This window comes from Rhodotorula toruloides (assembly GCF_000320785.1).
Source record: "Rhodotorula toruloides NP11 unplaced genomic scaffold Scaffold11, whole genome shotgun sequence".
Classification (NCBI taxonomy): domain Eukaryota; kingdom Fungi; phylum Basidiomycota; class Microbotryomycetes; order Sporidiobolales; family Sporidiobolaceae; genus Rhodotorula; species Rhodotorula toruloides.
In genome coordinates this window covers 41,874-56,014 of record NW_015622971.1, presented here as the reverse complement: position 1 = coordinate 56,014, position 14,141 = coordinate 41,874, and the positions used below count along the sequence as shown (strand labels likewise).

General features: G+C 61.2%; 6 protein-coding genes across 6 annotated transcripts; 4 read left to right on the top strand and 2 right to left on the bottom strand.

Moving 5' to 3' along the window:
* Positions 1–495: 495 nt before the first annotated feature.
* RHTO_00876 (uncharacterized protein) lies at positions 496–2,708 on the top strand (the record flags this gene model as incomplete). The annotated part of the gene is made up of 5 exons (XM_016414560.1): positions 496–688; positions 755–798; positions 866–882; positions 940–2,335; positions 2,400–2,708. The coding sequence occupies 5 exons, from the start codon at positions 496–498 to the stop codon at positions 2,706–2,708; spliced, it is 1,959 nt and encodes a 652-aa protein (XP_016273241.1).
* A 158-nt stretch (positions 2,709–2,866) lies between these two features.
* RHTO_00875 (uncharacterized protein) lies at positions 2,867–3,616 on the top strand (the record flags this gene model as incomplete). The annotated part of the gene is made up of 5 exons (XM_016414559.1): positions 2,867–3,032; positions 3,094–3,203; positions 3,288–3,401; positions 3,486–3,494; positions 3,563–3,616. The coding sequence occupies 5 exons, from the start codon at positions 2,867–2,869 to the stop codon at positions 3,614–3,616; spliced, it is 453 nt and encodes a 150-aa protein (XP_016273240.1).
* Positions 3,617–4,302: 686 nt separating this feature from the next.
* Positions 4,303–7,688, top strand: RHTO_00874 (heparinase II/III family protein; the record flags this gene model as incomplete). The annotated part of the gene is made up of 11 exons (XM_016414558.1): positions 4,303–4,361; positions 4,613–4,679; positions 4,786–5,019; positions 5,088–5,786; positions 5,852–6,015; positions 6,125–6,658; positions 6,740–6,971; positions 7,058–7,143; positions 7,205–7,407; positions 7,474–7,541; positions 7,602–7,688. The coding sequence occupies 11 exons, from the start codon at positions 4,303–4,305 to the stop codon at positions 7,686–7,688; spliced, it is 2,433 nt and encodes an 810-aa protein (XP_016273239.1).
* A 792-nt stretch (positions 7,689–8,480) lies between these two features.
* RHTO_00873 (acetyl xylanesterase, carbohydrate esterase family 5 protein) lies at positions 8,481–9,079 on the top strand (the record flags this gene model as incomplete). Its single annotated transcript, XM_016414557.1, has 3 exons — positions 8,481–8,495; positions 8,553–8,934; positions 8,991–9,079. 3 exons carry the CDS (start codon positions 8,481–8,483, stop codon positions 9,077–9,079), a joined length of 486 nt encoding a protein of 161 aa, XP_016273238.1.
* A 269-nt stretch (positions 9,080–9,348) lies between these two features.
* On the bottom strand, positions 9,349–11,331 carry RHTO_00872 (DNA-(apurinic or apyrimidinic site) lyase; the record flags this gene model as incomplete). The annotated part of the gene is made up of 8 exons (XM_016414556.1): positions 9,349–10,003; positions 10,062–10,083; positions 10,152–10,326; positions 10,421–10,571; positions 10,655–10,985; positions 11,062–11,129; positions 11,203–11,234; positions 11,308–11,331. The coding sequence occupies 8 exons, from the start codon at positions 11,329–11,331 to the stop codon at positions 9,349–9,351; spliced, it is 1,458 nt and encodes a 485-aa protein (XP_016273237.1).
* Positions 11,332–11,803: 472 nt separating this feature from the next.
* RHTO_00871 (DNA lyase) lies at positions 11,804–13,785 on the bottom strand (the record flags this gene model as incomplete). The annotated part of the gene is made up of 8 exons (XM_016414555.1): positions 11,804–12,512; positions 12,571–12,598; positions 12,670–12,841; positions 12,912–13,053; positions 13,119–13,455; positions 13,519–13,586; positions 13,657–13,688; positions 13,762–13,785. 8 exons carry the CDS (start codon positions 13,783–13,785, stop codon positions 11,804–11,806), a joined length of 1,512 nt encoding a protein of 503 aa, XP_016273236.1.
* Positions 13,786–14,141: the final 356 nt, after the last annotated feature.

Here is a 14,141-nt window from a genome sequence, read left to right as displayed (position 1 = left end):
TTGTGATCCCGCTCGTCCGACTCGCACTGACGCTCTCTCCTCCTCAACAGTCGCGCAAGTGCACATTCCTTACGCAGCGAGTGAGTGCAGCTCCCATTCCTCGCCGTGTCTCGTCGACTTTCCTCGCCCTTTCCGCTCCTCGACCGCTCTTTTGGCTTCTTTCGCTGACCGAGGCCTTTTCCCACGTCGCAGAGCTATTGTTCCAGGAGCTACAGTCAATGAATGTCGCCTGCCGGTTCGGCTTCGAGGACAAGGCGTCGCAGAACGCCGCACGCCAGGAAACGGTCGTCTGAACGCGCGCTCCTACTCCCTCCTTTCTTCTCCCGCCTGCAGCATACAATTCGTTCACCGTGTAGTCCTAGTGTAACACCTGGTCACCTTGAAGCAGATCAAACTTTGTGAGAGAGCAAGTCGAGAGCGACAACTGCCGCTCTCCTTCGTCCCGCTCGCTCGACCTCGCTCTTTCGCTTGTTTGACCGCTCTGCTCGGCTGAGAATGGCCTCGTCGACGTACTCGGCGACGCCGCAGCCGCCGCAGCGCATCCGCATCGTCACACACCCTCCCCTCGCCCCGCTCCGCGCATGGCTGCCCTTGCCGCACGGCGGCGGCAGTGGGACGGTGGCCGACCTGCTGCACGGCGTCCAGGGGCTCATGAAGGACGACAGGGCGCTCGAGGCGGAGCTGCAGGGTGCGTACCGCTGTTCTCGCTCAACTTTCTGTCGAAACTGATGAAGTCTCATTCGCTGTCATGCAGGGTTCGCGCTGCTGCCAGACTCGCCGCTGAGCGTGCTAGATCCGGTATGTACAGGCAGCGCCTCTCCTGCAGGTCCTGCAAGCTGATGCTGACAAGGTTCGCTCGGCGCAGGTGAACGACATTCTTGAGTACGCCAGACGTCCCGCTCACAAGCTTCTATAGAGCGCTGACTCGCTCTCTTGCAGCATCAAACTCGCCTCAGACCAGCCCCACCTCCCCGCCCAAGCCGCCCGCGACCTCTCCTCCGCCTCGCGCATTCCCCTTCCCCAATCCCCAGCTCGCCAGTCCTCCCCTTCTTCCTCTTCCGACTCGAGCGTTGACGACAAGCCTGAGGTATGGCCGACCAAGCGGCCCGTGACGAATGGCGAGACGGCCGTACCGAATGGTCGGCCGACGAAGCGACGGAGAACGAGCGTTAGCTCGGCTTCGTCCTCGTCTTCCAACTCGTCCAGCTCTTCCGACAGCGACAGCGACTCGGACTCGTCGTCCGATTCCGCTTCGTCCAGCTCCTCCTCCGATTCTTCGTCCGACTCCGACTCTTCCGACTCGCCAGACTCACAACCGCATAAACTCGCTACCAACGGCATTGTGATCGCTACAGTACCACCCGGGCAGGGCAAGCACCGGACAAAGAGGCGTAACGAGCGGAAACGGAAGCTGAGGCGGGCGAAGGCGCAGGAGAAGGCTGGTGGTGCTGGTGTGAATGGCGGCGGGTTGGCGGCGGGAGGCGCGACTGGCGATGCGGAGAAGGTGGATGCGATGCAGGTGGATGAGGTGGAGAGAAATGGGCCGGTGACTTCGAAGGTCTCGCCCAAGAAGCCGGCTGTCGCCGAAGCTGCCCCTCCCGCCGCGGCAAAACCAGCTCGCAGCAAGCCCTCCCTCGACCCCTATGCCGGCTTCCACTCCGCTCCTCCCGCGCATTTCCCGAAGCCCTCCCATCGCCCCTCCCCCGCTTCATCCGTCTCAACAGGCCGCGAACCCGGCATCTCCCTCATCGGCCCAGGCGGCGGTCGAAACGGGCGCTACAACCGCTCGAAAAAGGGCGGGAACGAGTACTTTGACTCGCCGCAGCCTGCGTATCCCGGTGCGAGGGCGCCATTACCGCCGGGGAGAGAGATGCGGTCGAAGAGTCCGGAGTATAGGCCTACTTCGCCGAATGTTACGTACGAGACGCTTCTTGCCGACTCAGACGCGGCGGCTTCGCCAGCACCTGCGGCACAGTCGATCATCCCGCCTGCAACCCCGACCGACAAACTCGAACAAGCTCCCCCCGCCCCCTCGAAACCCTCCTTCATCCCGCCTAGCAAGCGTACCGACCTCCCTCCTCACATGATCGTCACGAAAGTCGATGTCGAAGGGAAGAAGTGGCAGCCTGGATTGGGGAGGGTGATCAAGGGGACTAGTCGGGATTGGGTTGAGCCCGCCGCGGAGGAGGTGATGGAGAGCGAGGTCGAGAGTGGTAAGGAGGGAGTGGGGGAGTGGAAGGGCTGGATGGAGGTTGGAGAGGTCGAGAAGCGCTGGGATGGGTTGAGGAGAGTGGAGAAGTTGCAGGTTCGGCCTGGCATGCGGGTTGCGACACAGGTGCGCGACTTCCCCTTCTTTCCCACACGATCTTTGATCGCTGACGGCGAGACGCTCTCCGCAGGTCTTCGAGCTCGACATGACGACGTTCCAGCCGACCATCTCGCTCAAATACGGACGCCTGCTCCCCTCTTCACCCGAAAACCCCTCCTCTCTGCGCATCCAGCTTCACCCGTCCTGCGTCCCGCCCACCGAAGACGCCGACGAGTCCTACGAAGGCGCTGCAGTGGAGGATGCGGCGTTCTATGAGGACGAGTGGGCCCCGAAACCCAAGTTTGGGCAGGACTTGGTCGACTCTGCGGCGCTGGAGGAGGCGGACCCGAGTGTGTGGGAGGGCGAGTGGGACGGTGCGGATGTGCGTGTGGTTGCGTAAGGTATTGAGTATTTGCGGGTTGTATTGGTCAAGGCCGAGTGTATGCTCGCGATGGAAGAGCCGCTCCACCTCGTCCCGACTCGCTTCCTCGTCCGGTCTCGTCCTGCTCGCTGTCGCTGTCGCTGTGCGCTCCTGTGACTGCTGCAACCGCTCCGAGCATGCCCGGCTTCACCCACCCGCCCTCGCTCCCCTCGTCGCTCGTCTCCCTCATCACCCATTTCTACGCAACATCCGACAAGCCCGACGCAGTAGACGATTACCTCTCTTTCCTCACTCCCGACGTCGAGTTCGTGATGGGTCTCAACGCAGTGCGCGGGTCGAGCGGTGCGTCCCCTCTCCTCCCATTCTCGCCCCAAAGCCCGGGCTGATGAAGGTGTGAGAGCAGCGGTCCGAAAGATTAGGGAAAACATGTGGGGTGGCGTGAAGACTCGTCATCATGTCCCTTCAGCCGTTTATACGAACGCAGACGGCTCGGAACTCATGGTTCACGGGACTGTACGCTCTTTCCCTCTCTCTCTCCCTCTCTTCCTCCCGACCTCTCCCTTCTTCCTCCCGAGGTACTGACTGGATTTGGAGCAGGTCACGTACGGTCTGCGGAACGGGAAGAAAGTGGAGAACGTTGGCTGGGCTGCGTTGATGGTGTTCGAGGAGGAGGGGAGGAAGAGGGAGGAGTGGAAGATGAGGCGGTATCAGGTGCGTCCTGCGCTCTTGCCCCTTGCGCGCGGACCAAGCGAAGCTTACTCTCGCGCGCCGCCGAACGGCGTGCGGTACTCGCAGGTCTGGCTCGTCAGTCCCACCCTTTTCTCTCCCTCTCACCCAGAAAAGAGTGCCGACTGACAAGATTGAGTGCGCAGGACGGCGCACCGCTCTCAAAGGCGCTCGCGGAACAGGCTGCTGAGGGACAGTAGCCAGCAACACGGACGCGCAATCAAGACTATCCGATATGAGCGGCTCTCGCTTTCCTCGCCTTCTCGCTCAGCCTCTCGTCCGCCTTTCTCACCTCATCTCGACCTCATCGTTCAAGCACTACGTCGTCTGCGGGCGAGTAGAAGGTTTTCCCTAACGGCTTGAGGATGAGGGCGCGCGATGCCTTTCTCCAAACCTTCTCGAAGTACGGACGTCCTCGATGTCCGCTTGACTGCTTCAGATGTGCTCTCGGGCATCGAGCGTCACTTGCTCGACGAGCGAGGCAGTCAATCAGGAGACGCTTGCAAGAAATCGTCGTCCGCTTGCTGGACGACTCGACTTGCTTTTCCCACCGCTCGCTTCGCTCACTTTGGCTTGCAACGACTTCCTCGACGACGAACCTTGCTGCAACGCTTCCTGCGATGCCGAGAGAGACCGTAAAGCTTTTCCCGCTTCCCTTTGGTTCGCTCGCTTCGCCCTTGAACTCCGCGTTTGCGAGCGGACAATCCTCAAATACTTTTGGGTTGCGCGGCAGGAATAGCCGAAGTGGACCATTACGAGCAATACCAACTGAATGCTATTCTACGAATACAAACTAGAATACGAGTGCGCGCGTCGCGCTCCCAACGCGAGTCCCAACTCTCTCCTTCACACTCTCTTGCTTGGTTGTGCTGGCTGGAGTGAAGCGATGTATCACCAGCGACAAGACTCTGTCGGGAGTGCGATCCCGCTGCACAACTACTCGTAGTCAGTCTGCGTCCTCTTGCTCGACGACTGCGAACACCGAACGAGGGTGTGCACCCCCTCGACTCGCTGGATGGGATGGGTGGTGCAGCGGGAGTGATGGATGGGACTGTTTCGAGTGGACTGACACGCCTTTGCATGCACCTCTTCGCTCCAATCGCCCTCTCACTCGCACACCTCTTCACGCAACAATCCCGCTCGCCACACCCCCCTTCTACTCGCTCGACCGTGACGCACACGTTCGGGATGTACAGCCAGCAGGCGCCTGGCGGGAACGAGCAGGGCTACGGCAGCGCGTATGGCGAGAAGCAGTATCCTCAGGTGCGTGCGGTGTTCGCTTGGCGGGAAGGGGCAGTCAACTCTCACGATGCTGCTTCCCGTCTGTACAGACCGGTAGCTGCGTACTCACGCTCGCATTCCGTTACAGGGCAAAGCCGCCGGCTCGCGCCGCCACCCCTGGCGGTGGATCATCGGCGCCCTCGTCCTCATCGCCGTGATCCTCGGCGCCGTCCTCGGCGGCGTCTTTGGCTCCCGCGCCGCAAACGACAACAAGAAGAGTGATGCGGCCAGCGGGGCCGACAACAAGGGCGCGAGCGGGAGCGGCGTCGCGAATGCGGCGACGAGGACCAAGGGCAGTGGAGGGTTTGCGATTGTGCCGACGGTGAGTTGCCCCGCGTTTCCGAATGACGGGAAGAGGCGTAGGCTGACGCTCGGAGTTGCGCGCGACAGGCCACGGACCAGTTTGGCAACCCCATGTACCCTACGTCGACGGGCTCAGCTCACATCTCTGCACCGACCGTCGTCTCGAACTCGTCCCTCTCGTGCCAGGCCGACAGCACGTCCGGCCTCTCGCTCACCTCGCCCAAGACGTCGCACCCTTTGCTCATCGCGACCGAGAACAAGTGGAACTGCCTCCCTCAGCTCATCGCGCAAGACTCGTACATGAGCTACTGGAACGACACCATCTTCCTCAACGCGACCAAGTTCTACGACATGCCGCCTACGAACTACTCCATCGACGGAGGCCTCACCGGCTCCGGAGTCCTCGACGTCGCCCGCGAAGTCCAGCTCCGCATCAAGCACTGGGCCTACGCGTACCGCCTCTCGAACGACACCAAGTGGGTCGACCGGACCTGGCGCGAACTCGTCGTCGCCTCGGGCAACGACACGAGCCAGTACTTTGGCCAGGACAACAAAGGCGGCGACGTCTGGAACTCGGGACACTTCCTCGACCTTGCCGAATTCACAGAGGCGTTCGCGCTCGCGTATGACTGGATGTACGATGCGTGGACGCAGCAGCAGCGCACGGCGATCGCGTGGAGTATCGTCAACCTTGGGTTGAGGTACGGCGTGAATGCGTTTGCGGACCCGTCTGGCGCGGGCGCGAGTTACAGCTGGTGGACCAAGGTCGACGGGAACTGGAACTGCGTGCGTTCAACGTCCCTCCTCCTTCCTCTCTCTTCCCTCGAGCCAGCTGACGACGTCGCGCGCAGGTCTGCAACAAGGGCATGACGATGGGCGCGTTGGCCATCATCAACGAGGACCCGACCAACGGCATCGCCAAGCAGATTCTGGGATACACCGTCCCGAACGCGGTCGAGTACTGCTCGTTTGCGCCCAGTCCCGAGGGGACGTGGTCCGAGACGGCCAACTACTGGTGAGTCGGCGGCGTGCGACGACGAGTGCGGCTGGCGTCGCTTCTTGAGCCGGCAGCAGCTGCTGCACCTTGTCGTAGGGCAGTGCTGACTCGCTAGACGCCCCCGCAGGTACTTCGGCACGTACTCGCACGTCGAGATGGCGGCGGCGCTTCTCTCGGCGACCGGCTCGACGCAGAACATGCTCGACGCGAACCCGGGCATGAAGCTCTCGGCGACGTACCACATGTACGTGACGGGCATGCAAGGGCTCTTCAACTACGGCGACTGCGGACCGAACAAGTACACGGCGACCGCCAACGGCCTCATGTTCTACGGCAACCAGTACAACATGCCCGTCTACACGCTCTTCCAGCGCGACCGCGGCGACGCGCCCGAACCCATGTCGATGCTGTACTACGACCCGCAGGTCTCGGGACAGTTCTGGGACAACTTGCCCCTCGACCACCACTTCTCCAACACGACGGATGGGTGGTTCTCGGCTCGTTCGAGCTGGACCGACAACGACGGCATCTACATCGCCATGAAGGCCGGCAAGTTGACGGGGCACCAGACGCATGGGGACCTCGATGCGGGAGACTTTGTCCTCGACGCGATGGGCCAGCGTTGGGCTGGCGAGCTCGGCTCGGGCGACTACCTCTCCAAGTGAGTCGCGGTGCACGCATTTCTCTTTCGAACTCGTCGTCCGACGAACGAAGCTGATGTCGTGCGACCGTCGCCTTGCAGCGGCTACTTCTCGTCCGAGGACCAGAACTCGCCTCGCTGGCTCTACTACCGCAAGCGCACCGAGGGCCAGAACACGCTCCTGATCGGCGACGCCGACCAGAACGTCGCCGGCACCCCGCAGACCACCTTCCAGTCGACCGGCGAGGCGCAGGACGCGCTCGACTACACCCCGACCAACTCGAGCACCGCGTTCTTCACGGCTGACTTGAGCGAGATGTACAACTCGACGACGGTGCGTGGCGGGCGAGACACTTGTCCTTCCTCGGCTGCTCTTCTACCGAGGCTAAGCTGATCCAGGATGTTCTTGTTCCCGCTCAGTCGGTCAAGCGCGCTATCCGCTTCATCAACGGCCGCCACCAAGTCCTCCTCCGCGACGAGGTCGACTCGTCCGCCGCCGTCCAATGGTCAGTCTCGCCGCCTTCCTTCGCTCGACTAGCGCCAGACTGACTCGCCCTGCTTCCGCAGGCGCATGAACACGAACGCGACCGTCGCCCTCTCGAACAACAACCAGCAGGCGACCCTCACGCTCGGCGGGCAGACGCTCATCATGCAGCTCCGTTCGCCGTCCGGCGCCCAGTTCGCCACCGCTCAGCCTGAGAGGCAGTCCTCTGACCCGACGACTACCAACTACGGCGGATCGAACGTCCAGATGAGCCCTGACCAGCCCAGTGCGTCTTCCTTGCCCATTCTCGCTCGCAGCGAACGAGACTGACTTCGCCGCTCGCTTCGCGCAGACCCCGGCGTCACGGTCGTCACGGTCGACGTCGCTGCCGGCAACAATGTCATCGAGGTGCTCTTCAACGTGCGTCGCATTTCTCCTTCACCGCTAGCCGTCCAAGCTGACCCGGACTCTATTCTGCAGCCGCAATGGAAGAGCTTCAAGTCCTCCGACTACCTCACGCCTCCCTCTGTCGCCATCGACAGCTGGTCGCTCACCTCGCACAACTAGATGTGCGCCCTCACCATTCCTCTCTCCCTCTCCTCTCCCTCGGACACCTTGCATTCCTTTCATCGAGCCTATTCGCCCAACTCTCGTCCGTTCTCCTTCCTCACGCCCCACACTCCTTTGATACCCCCCCTTCTTGCCATGGACACTTGTGTTTAGCCTGCCGCCTGGGCGTGCCGTATGTCCACGTCCCATGACGAGAACGACGTCCGTCCGTCGTCTTCGCTCGCTCCTCGCCTCGACGGACGCTTGTGCGCGTTTCTCGCGGCAGCTGACCGAGTCGACGGTGCGTCCCCCGCGCTTTTTCTCGCGACCCGAGTCGGCTCACCTTCGCCTTTTGCCTCGTCCAGGAATGGTCGCACCCACCAGTCTCCCGGGCTGACGACGGCGCACTGATCAAACGGAACCGACCCCGCTTCTGCGCTCGGAAAGCGCTCGAGCTAATCTCTAGCGCAATCTCGGAATCGTCGCCGGACGACCCTCAACCTCACCGACTCGCTGGTGCCCGTTCGCTTGGCTCGAGTCGACGCTGCATGTCGGCGTACAGGCCGTCTGGGTCAGACTAACGCGCTCTCGGATCCTTGCGACAAGCGAGCCGTAGCGTCGTCTCCCGTCCGTTCGCCTCGCTGGCTAGATGGCGGCATCTTTTCCGCTCGGCTGAACGACTCTCACACTTCTGATGGTTCTCTTTTCTCTCACTTCCCAGCATCCTCGCTGAGCACTCTTCGCCTCGCTTCCAGTCATGCTCTCCCGCTCTCTCTTCCTCGCTCTCGCATCCGCCTACCTCGCCGCCTCATGGGCTACTCGCAAGTAGGTCGCCTCCTAGTACGCCCTACACATCATTGACACTCATGCTATCTTGTATAGGGCGCCCAAGTCGTCGGCGACTCGCTCTGCGGCTCGAGCGGTCTCTACGGCAGCGGCGGATACTCCTTCCCCTCCGGCTTCAACTACCCCTCGTCGCCCTACAGCTTCTCCGGCTTCAAGCGGTCGTCCATGCCTAGCGAGCTCGCTAAGGAGTCGCCCGCCGTCAAGCGCGCAGTCGAGGAACGCCAGCTTCCTTCGGACGAGACGAAGAACATCGTCGCCATCATCCAGATGGGCGACCCGACGTTCGTCCCCGGCAAGAGCTACGATGTCGGCACTTCCGTCACCCGCGGTCTCTTCCCTCGCTCCAACACGGCCTGCTTCGACCAATTCGCTTCGCGCATCCAGTCGTACTGTGATGCCGGAGACGAGTTCTGCGCGAGTGCGTCATTCTTCTCGTGGATGTGGATGCGCTGTCACTCACGCTTTTTCTCGCAGGCGGCGCCTCGCTCGCTGTCCACCTCTCGTACGTCACGAAGTACGGCTCGCAGGCGACGCAGTTCGTCGTCAGCAAGGCTCGCGCCTAATCCCGGTCTTTCCTTTGCCTTCCCCTCCCTTTCGTTTATTGTCACATTCGCCGTGGTTCTGCTTCTCGGGACTCGCACGCTACGCACGACTTGACGATTCTTGCTTGACCTTCGCAATCGACGAGGAGAGGGGCGGACGCAAACCTGACTGCAGTCGAGAGAGCTGGATCATGCTCCGGTGTGCAATGCAGAAACGACGTGAGTATGCAGTATAGCGTACAACGACAAGACGGTAGAGAAAGGCCCGGTCAGAAGATGGTCTGTCCAGGTCAGGCGGTCCTCCTGCGCTTCTTCAGGCTCTTCCGCAGCGCCTCCGAGCCCGACTCACTCCCTTCAACCCTACTCGACGATCGTTTGGCCCCGTGTGGCGAAGGCGGCGACAGGATCTGGATCTCGTCGTCCGTGTCGTGCGTCAAGTCGAGCGTTTCGACGCGCTTGCGCTTCTTGCTCGTTGTGGCCGACAAGCCCAGTTGAGGCAAGTCTGCCGCGGACTCAGCGGATGCGGTCGACTTTGCGGAGGAAGCAAGAATCGGTCGAGCCTTCTTCGGGGATGTAGGAGAGACGAGCGCCGGTGGGGAAGGGAGTGCTGGTGGCGCAATAGGCTGAGCAGTGGAGGTTGAAGCTGGAGGACGACGGACGGCGTCTGGCGGAGATGCGGGCGGAGTGGGAATTGATGCGGTTTTGCGATAGTTGGCGGCGAAAGGCGGTGGTCGTGCGGGCTGGTCAGTCGGTAGGCGGCCACCGTTGATCTCGTCGCGCAGGAGCTTGCGGCCCTCAGCGGAATCGATCTCGTCGTGCAGGTCGAGAACGAGCGGGTGGTGATCGGAACCTTCGACGTCGGAAAGGATACTGCAGTTCTTGACCCAGGGGAGGATGCCGGTACTGACGAGAACGTAGTCGACCCGGTTACCTTTGTTCTCGAGTCTGTGCTCCTGACTGTGTTAGTGAAATCGGCGGAAAGCTACAGACGGCCGTAACATACTGTGCTTGCGAGTCTCGGAACCCTGACAGGTCAAGCGCGTCAGCACGGTCGTCTCAGCATGACCGGGACCTCTGCATCGGAAGTACGCACAGGTGTAGATGCGCTCGCCTGAGTGATCGCGACGGAAGACATCAACTAGCCTGCCGTTCTTCCTCGTCAAGTCCGCAAGCCACGCCCGTCCAGGGTGGTCCATGAGCGCCTTGCGGCCCTTGAGTTGCGCCCTCATCTCGGGGTCCCATCTGTCGAGATCCGAGGCGGCCAGGTTCTGCGAAGCGGCAGCGGTCAATTCGAGGAGGTAGGAAGAAATAGATAGCTTCTTCGCCCAACGGAATGGCAAGCACCGAAGGATGCGAACGCACAAAGTCTCCAATCACGATCACCTCACGCCCTGCTTCCTGGAGAGCCTTGATTCGACCGTCGAGAAGTGCGATGATGTCCATCTTGCGTTCGAACTTGTTCGCAAGCTTTTTTGGGTCGTCCTTTCCCGGTACTCCTTCGGAGTGGAGGTACCTGTGCAGACGAGCGCAATGAGCCGGTTGTAGGTATAGGGAAGGGAGGCAGACGAGGCAAACGTGAACCGACAAGCAACGCACACATTGATTAGCACGAAGAGACCGAAATCCAGGATGATGCGTCGTCCGTCCTGCTCGAGCGACTCCTCCTTCTTACGCAGCGCGATACCAGGTGGGTACGCGCCGACGAGTCCAAACAAGCCGGCCGACTCGACCGCGCTTCGGTACGTCAAGCCTGCTTCGGCTTTGACGGGCACAGCGACGGTGCGTCGGGCGAAAGCGGCCGTGCCGTGAATGCCCACTCCACCGCCGCCGAAGCCGCTGCGAGTCTTGGTCGCGCAGGCGAAAAAGGCGTCGAATTCGGGCAGGTCGACCAGGTCTGTCGAAAGCTCGTGCTGCTGGAGCATCGTCTCTGCGTGAGCAAGGCGGACTCTTCAGCATGCGCGTGCCGGAGGGCGCAACCGAAGCGCAGAAAAGCCGAAGCCAACCTTGAAAGCAGATCACGTGCGCTCCCAGCGCCTCGACCTTGTCCGCGAACGTCTCGTGCTCATTCCACCTGCACATGAGAACATCAGATGGTCTTCTTGAATTCAAGCCAGAGCTTCATGGCGAAGAACGCGAGTACTCACGGCGTCGACCTCCCCCAACGCTTCAATCCGTTCTGCAGACGCACAGTCAGCGTCGCGCGAGTCGGTGACGCCTCGTGTGAAATGCTGAAGGATCGTAGGACTCACCAGGTTCCATGAGAGGATCCGCATTGCCTTCCCTCCGTTCCAGCACCCGCTGACCCGGACAAGCGATGAAGTTCCGCTAGCAATAGGTGAGGCAGGCGAGACCGCGGGAGCGCTCGACAGGCCTTCCAAAGCCCCTTGGTGGGGCTTTGCAAGCGTCAGCAGGCAGCAAAAGCGAGTTCGAAGCAGGTGAGACGGGAAGGAGGAGGACAAGAGGCAAGTGAAGACTTCTTCGAGGTACCAGTCGCTTCGTGGCGCTCAGAAAGAGCTCCAACAGTACGGAACAGTGTCAGGCTGCAATGCGGGAGCACTGAGCGTGCGTGCAAACAGCTCGAAACGGAAGCTGAAACGAAACAGCTCGAGAACATGCGAAAGCAATGCCCGAGGGAGTCGGCAACGGCGCAAATGCAGCGATGCGAAAGCTAGGTACGGTACAACGACAAGGAAGGTATGAGGAGACAGCTGGGAGAGAAAGAAAGAGAGAGAGGGAAAAGCGGGATCAGGCCGTTTTGTTGCGCTTCGTTTTCTTCTCGCCTTCCTGCGTCGACGCCAACGAGCCGGTCTTGCTCTTCTTCATTTGCGAGCTCACGCGTCCGGCGCCCTTGCGCTTGACCTGAGGCGCCGAAGATCCCGACGCGACCTGGACCTCCTCATCGTCCGTGTCGACCGTCAAGTCGAGCATCTCGTCGTTGCGCGAGCGCTTCTTGCCCTTGACGGATGGCGAAGAAGTGTTGGTCTTGAGAGACGATGACGAAGAACGGGCGAGCGACGTCGAGGTGGAAGAGGAAGATGCGCCAGACGAGCTCTTCTTGCCGGACTGAGCGGAGCTGGACGAGCGCGAAGCATTGACAGTCGAGGTTGTAGTCGAGGCGCTTGACTTGCGAGATGTCGAGGCGGTAATCGGACGAAAGGCGGCGAAGAAGCCGTTCGAGGTACTGCGACCGTTGACCTCGGGCGCGAACTGCGTCCAGTGCGTCGCGGCGAGCGCAGGCGGCGGAGGAGACGGATTCGTCATGCGGCGACCGGGGTTGAGGACGTCCCAGAGCTTGACTTTGACGCCGTCAATCTCGATCTGCTCGTGGAGGTCGAGGAAGACGGGCGCATGGTCGGACCCGAGCATATGGTGCTGTATGCCGCCGTCCTTGAGCCACGGCTGCAGTCCGGGTGAGGTGAGGATGTAATCGACGCGGTTGCCCATCGTGTCGAGCCTACAGAAAGATGCGATCAGCTACGAGCAGAAGAGAAGCGGTGTTCGAAGTAACGCACTTCCTCGTCGTGACCTTGTCACCCCAGCCTGCCGGAAGAACAGTGGAGTGCGTCAACTTCACTCCTTTGCGCGGCAGGAAAGCGGAAGAAGTAACGCACAACTGAACATCTTCGAGCCGGGGTGGAAGTGTCGAGTTGAGTCGATAAGCAGCCCGTTCGGCCCAACGAGGCTCTGGAGCCACCGACGAGGTGGATGGGACATGAAAGGAGCCCCTTCTTGCTTCGCGCGAAAGGCGGCGTTGTGCGAGTCGTCTGTCGAGGCGTGGGCATTCTGCATGATTTGCAGCGTCAGTCCTGCGGTAAGCGCGATGACGCCGGAGCTGGATGGATCAGGAACGCACGAGGTCGCCGAGGACGATGACTTCCTTTCCCGCCGCTCGTGCAATCCTGATCCGCGCTTCGAGGGTGTCGAAGTAGTCGAGCTTCTTCGTGAGCTTCTCCGCCTTCTTTGGGCCGTTGCTGATGCCCTCAAACGGTGCGTAGCTATGAGAGTGAGCAGTAGCATTAGCATCGACGGACGTAGGAGGCGACGAAAGAGTTTGACGCACCAGGCGAAGAGGATGATGTTGCCGAGCTCGAGAACAATCGTCCTGCCCTCCGACTCGAACGAGTTGGGGTCGCCTCGCAACTGGAGGTCTTGAGCGTAGCCGCCAATGAGGTCGGCGGTCGTCGCAGTCGAATTTGCCTTCTTCAGCGAGCTCAAGGCCTTGGCTTCGGTCAAGCCTTCCTCCGCCTTGACCGGCACGACGACGTCCTCCTTGACGAAGACCGCGGAACCGTGGATCGACGAGCCCTTGACCTTCTGCGGGCAGAAGGACCAGAAGGAGTGCCAACCCGGCGGGCAAGCAGTCGACCTCGGGACGTCCTTCTGCTGGACGTGAGTCTCTGCGCGCATGTGCTCAAATCAGTCACCGGAACTGCTCGTTGAAAGTCAAGCGAAGAATTTACCCTGCAAGCAGACGATATCTCCGCGCAACCTCTCCAACCTCTCCGCCATCGTCTGGTCTTCCTTCCACCTGCGCACCATGAGGGGCAGCTTCCGGTCAGCTAACAGCAGCGGTGCCATGGGCGAAGGAAAAGACCCACTTGGCCTGCTTCTCCCACTCCCGCAGGTCAGCCTGCGAAACCAGAATGGAGCTCCGCGTGAGCTGCTGCCGCCTTTGCTCAATCAAGAGTGAGCTGAGAGCGCACCACGTTGTACGTCACGATCCGCATAGCTCCTCACTGCCGCGCAATCCGCTTCCTGTCCCAATTGCGATGAAGCTATCGCGAGGCGCCAAACGAGTCGATGGCGGCAGGCGGCGAGGTGGGTGAATGGTAGGGGTATAAGGAGAGCAGTATCCAAGCGTGTGCAGGCGTAGGAAGCGAAACGAGCGCTATGCGAGCGAGCAGAGTGAGGCGAAGGAGCGAGAGCGGGAAGTGGGGAGGGCAAGTGGTCTACATCCCTTCGTGGCGGGCAGAGGCACGCTGTGAATGTGTAAATAGCTGCTGAAAGCCCGTCGAAGCACCTGCAAAAGTCCCCAGAAAAGGGACGACGCGAGGAAAGCCAGATCCGGTATCCTCCTCCTGCC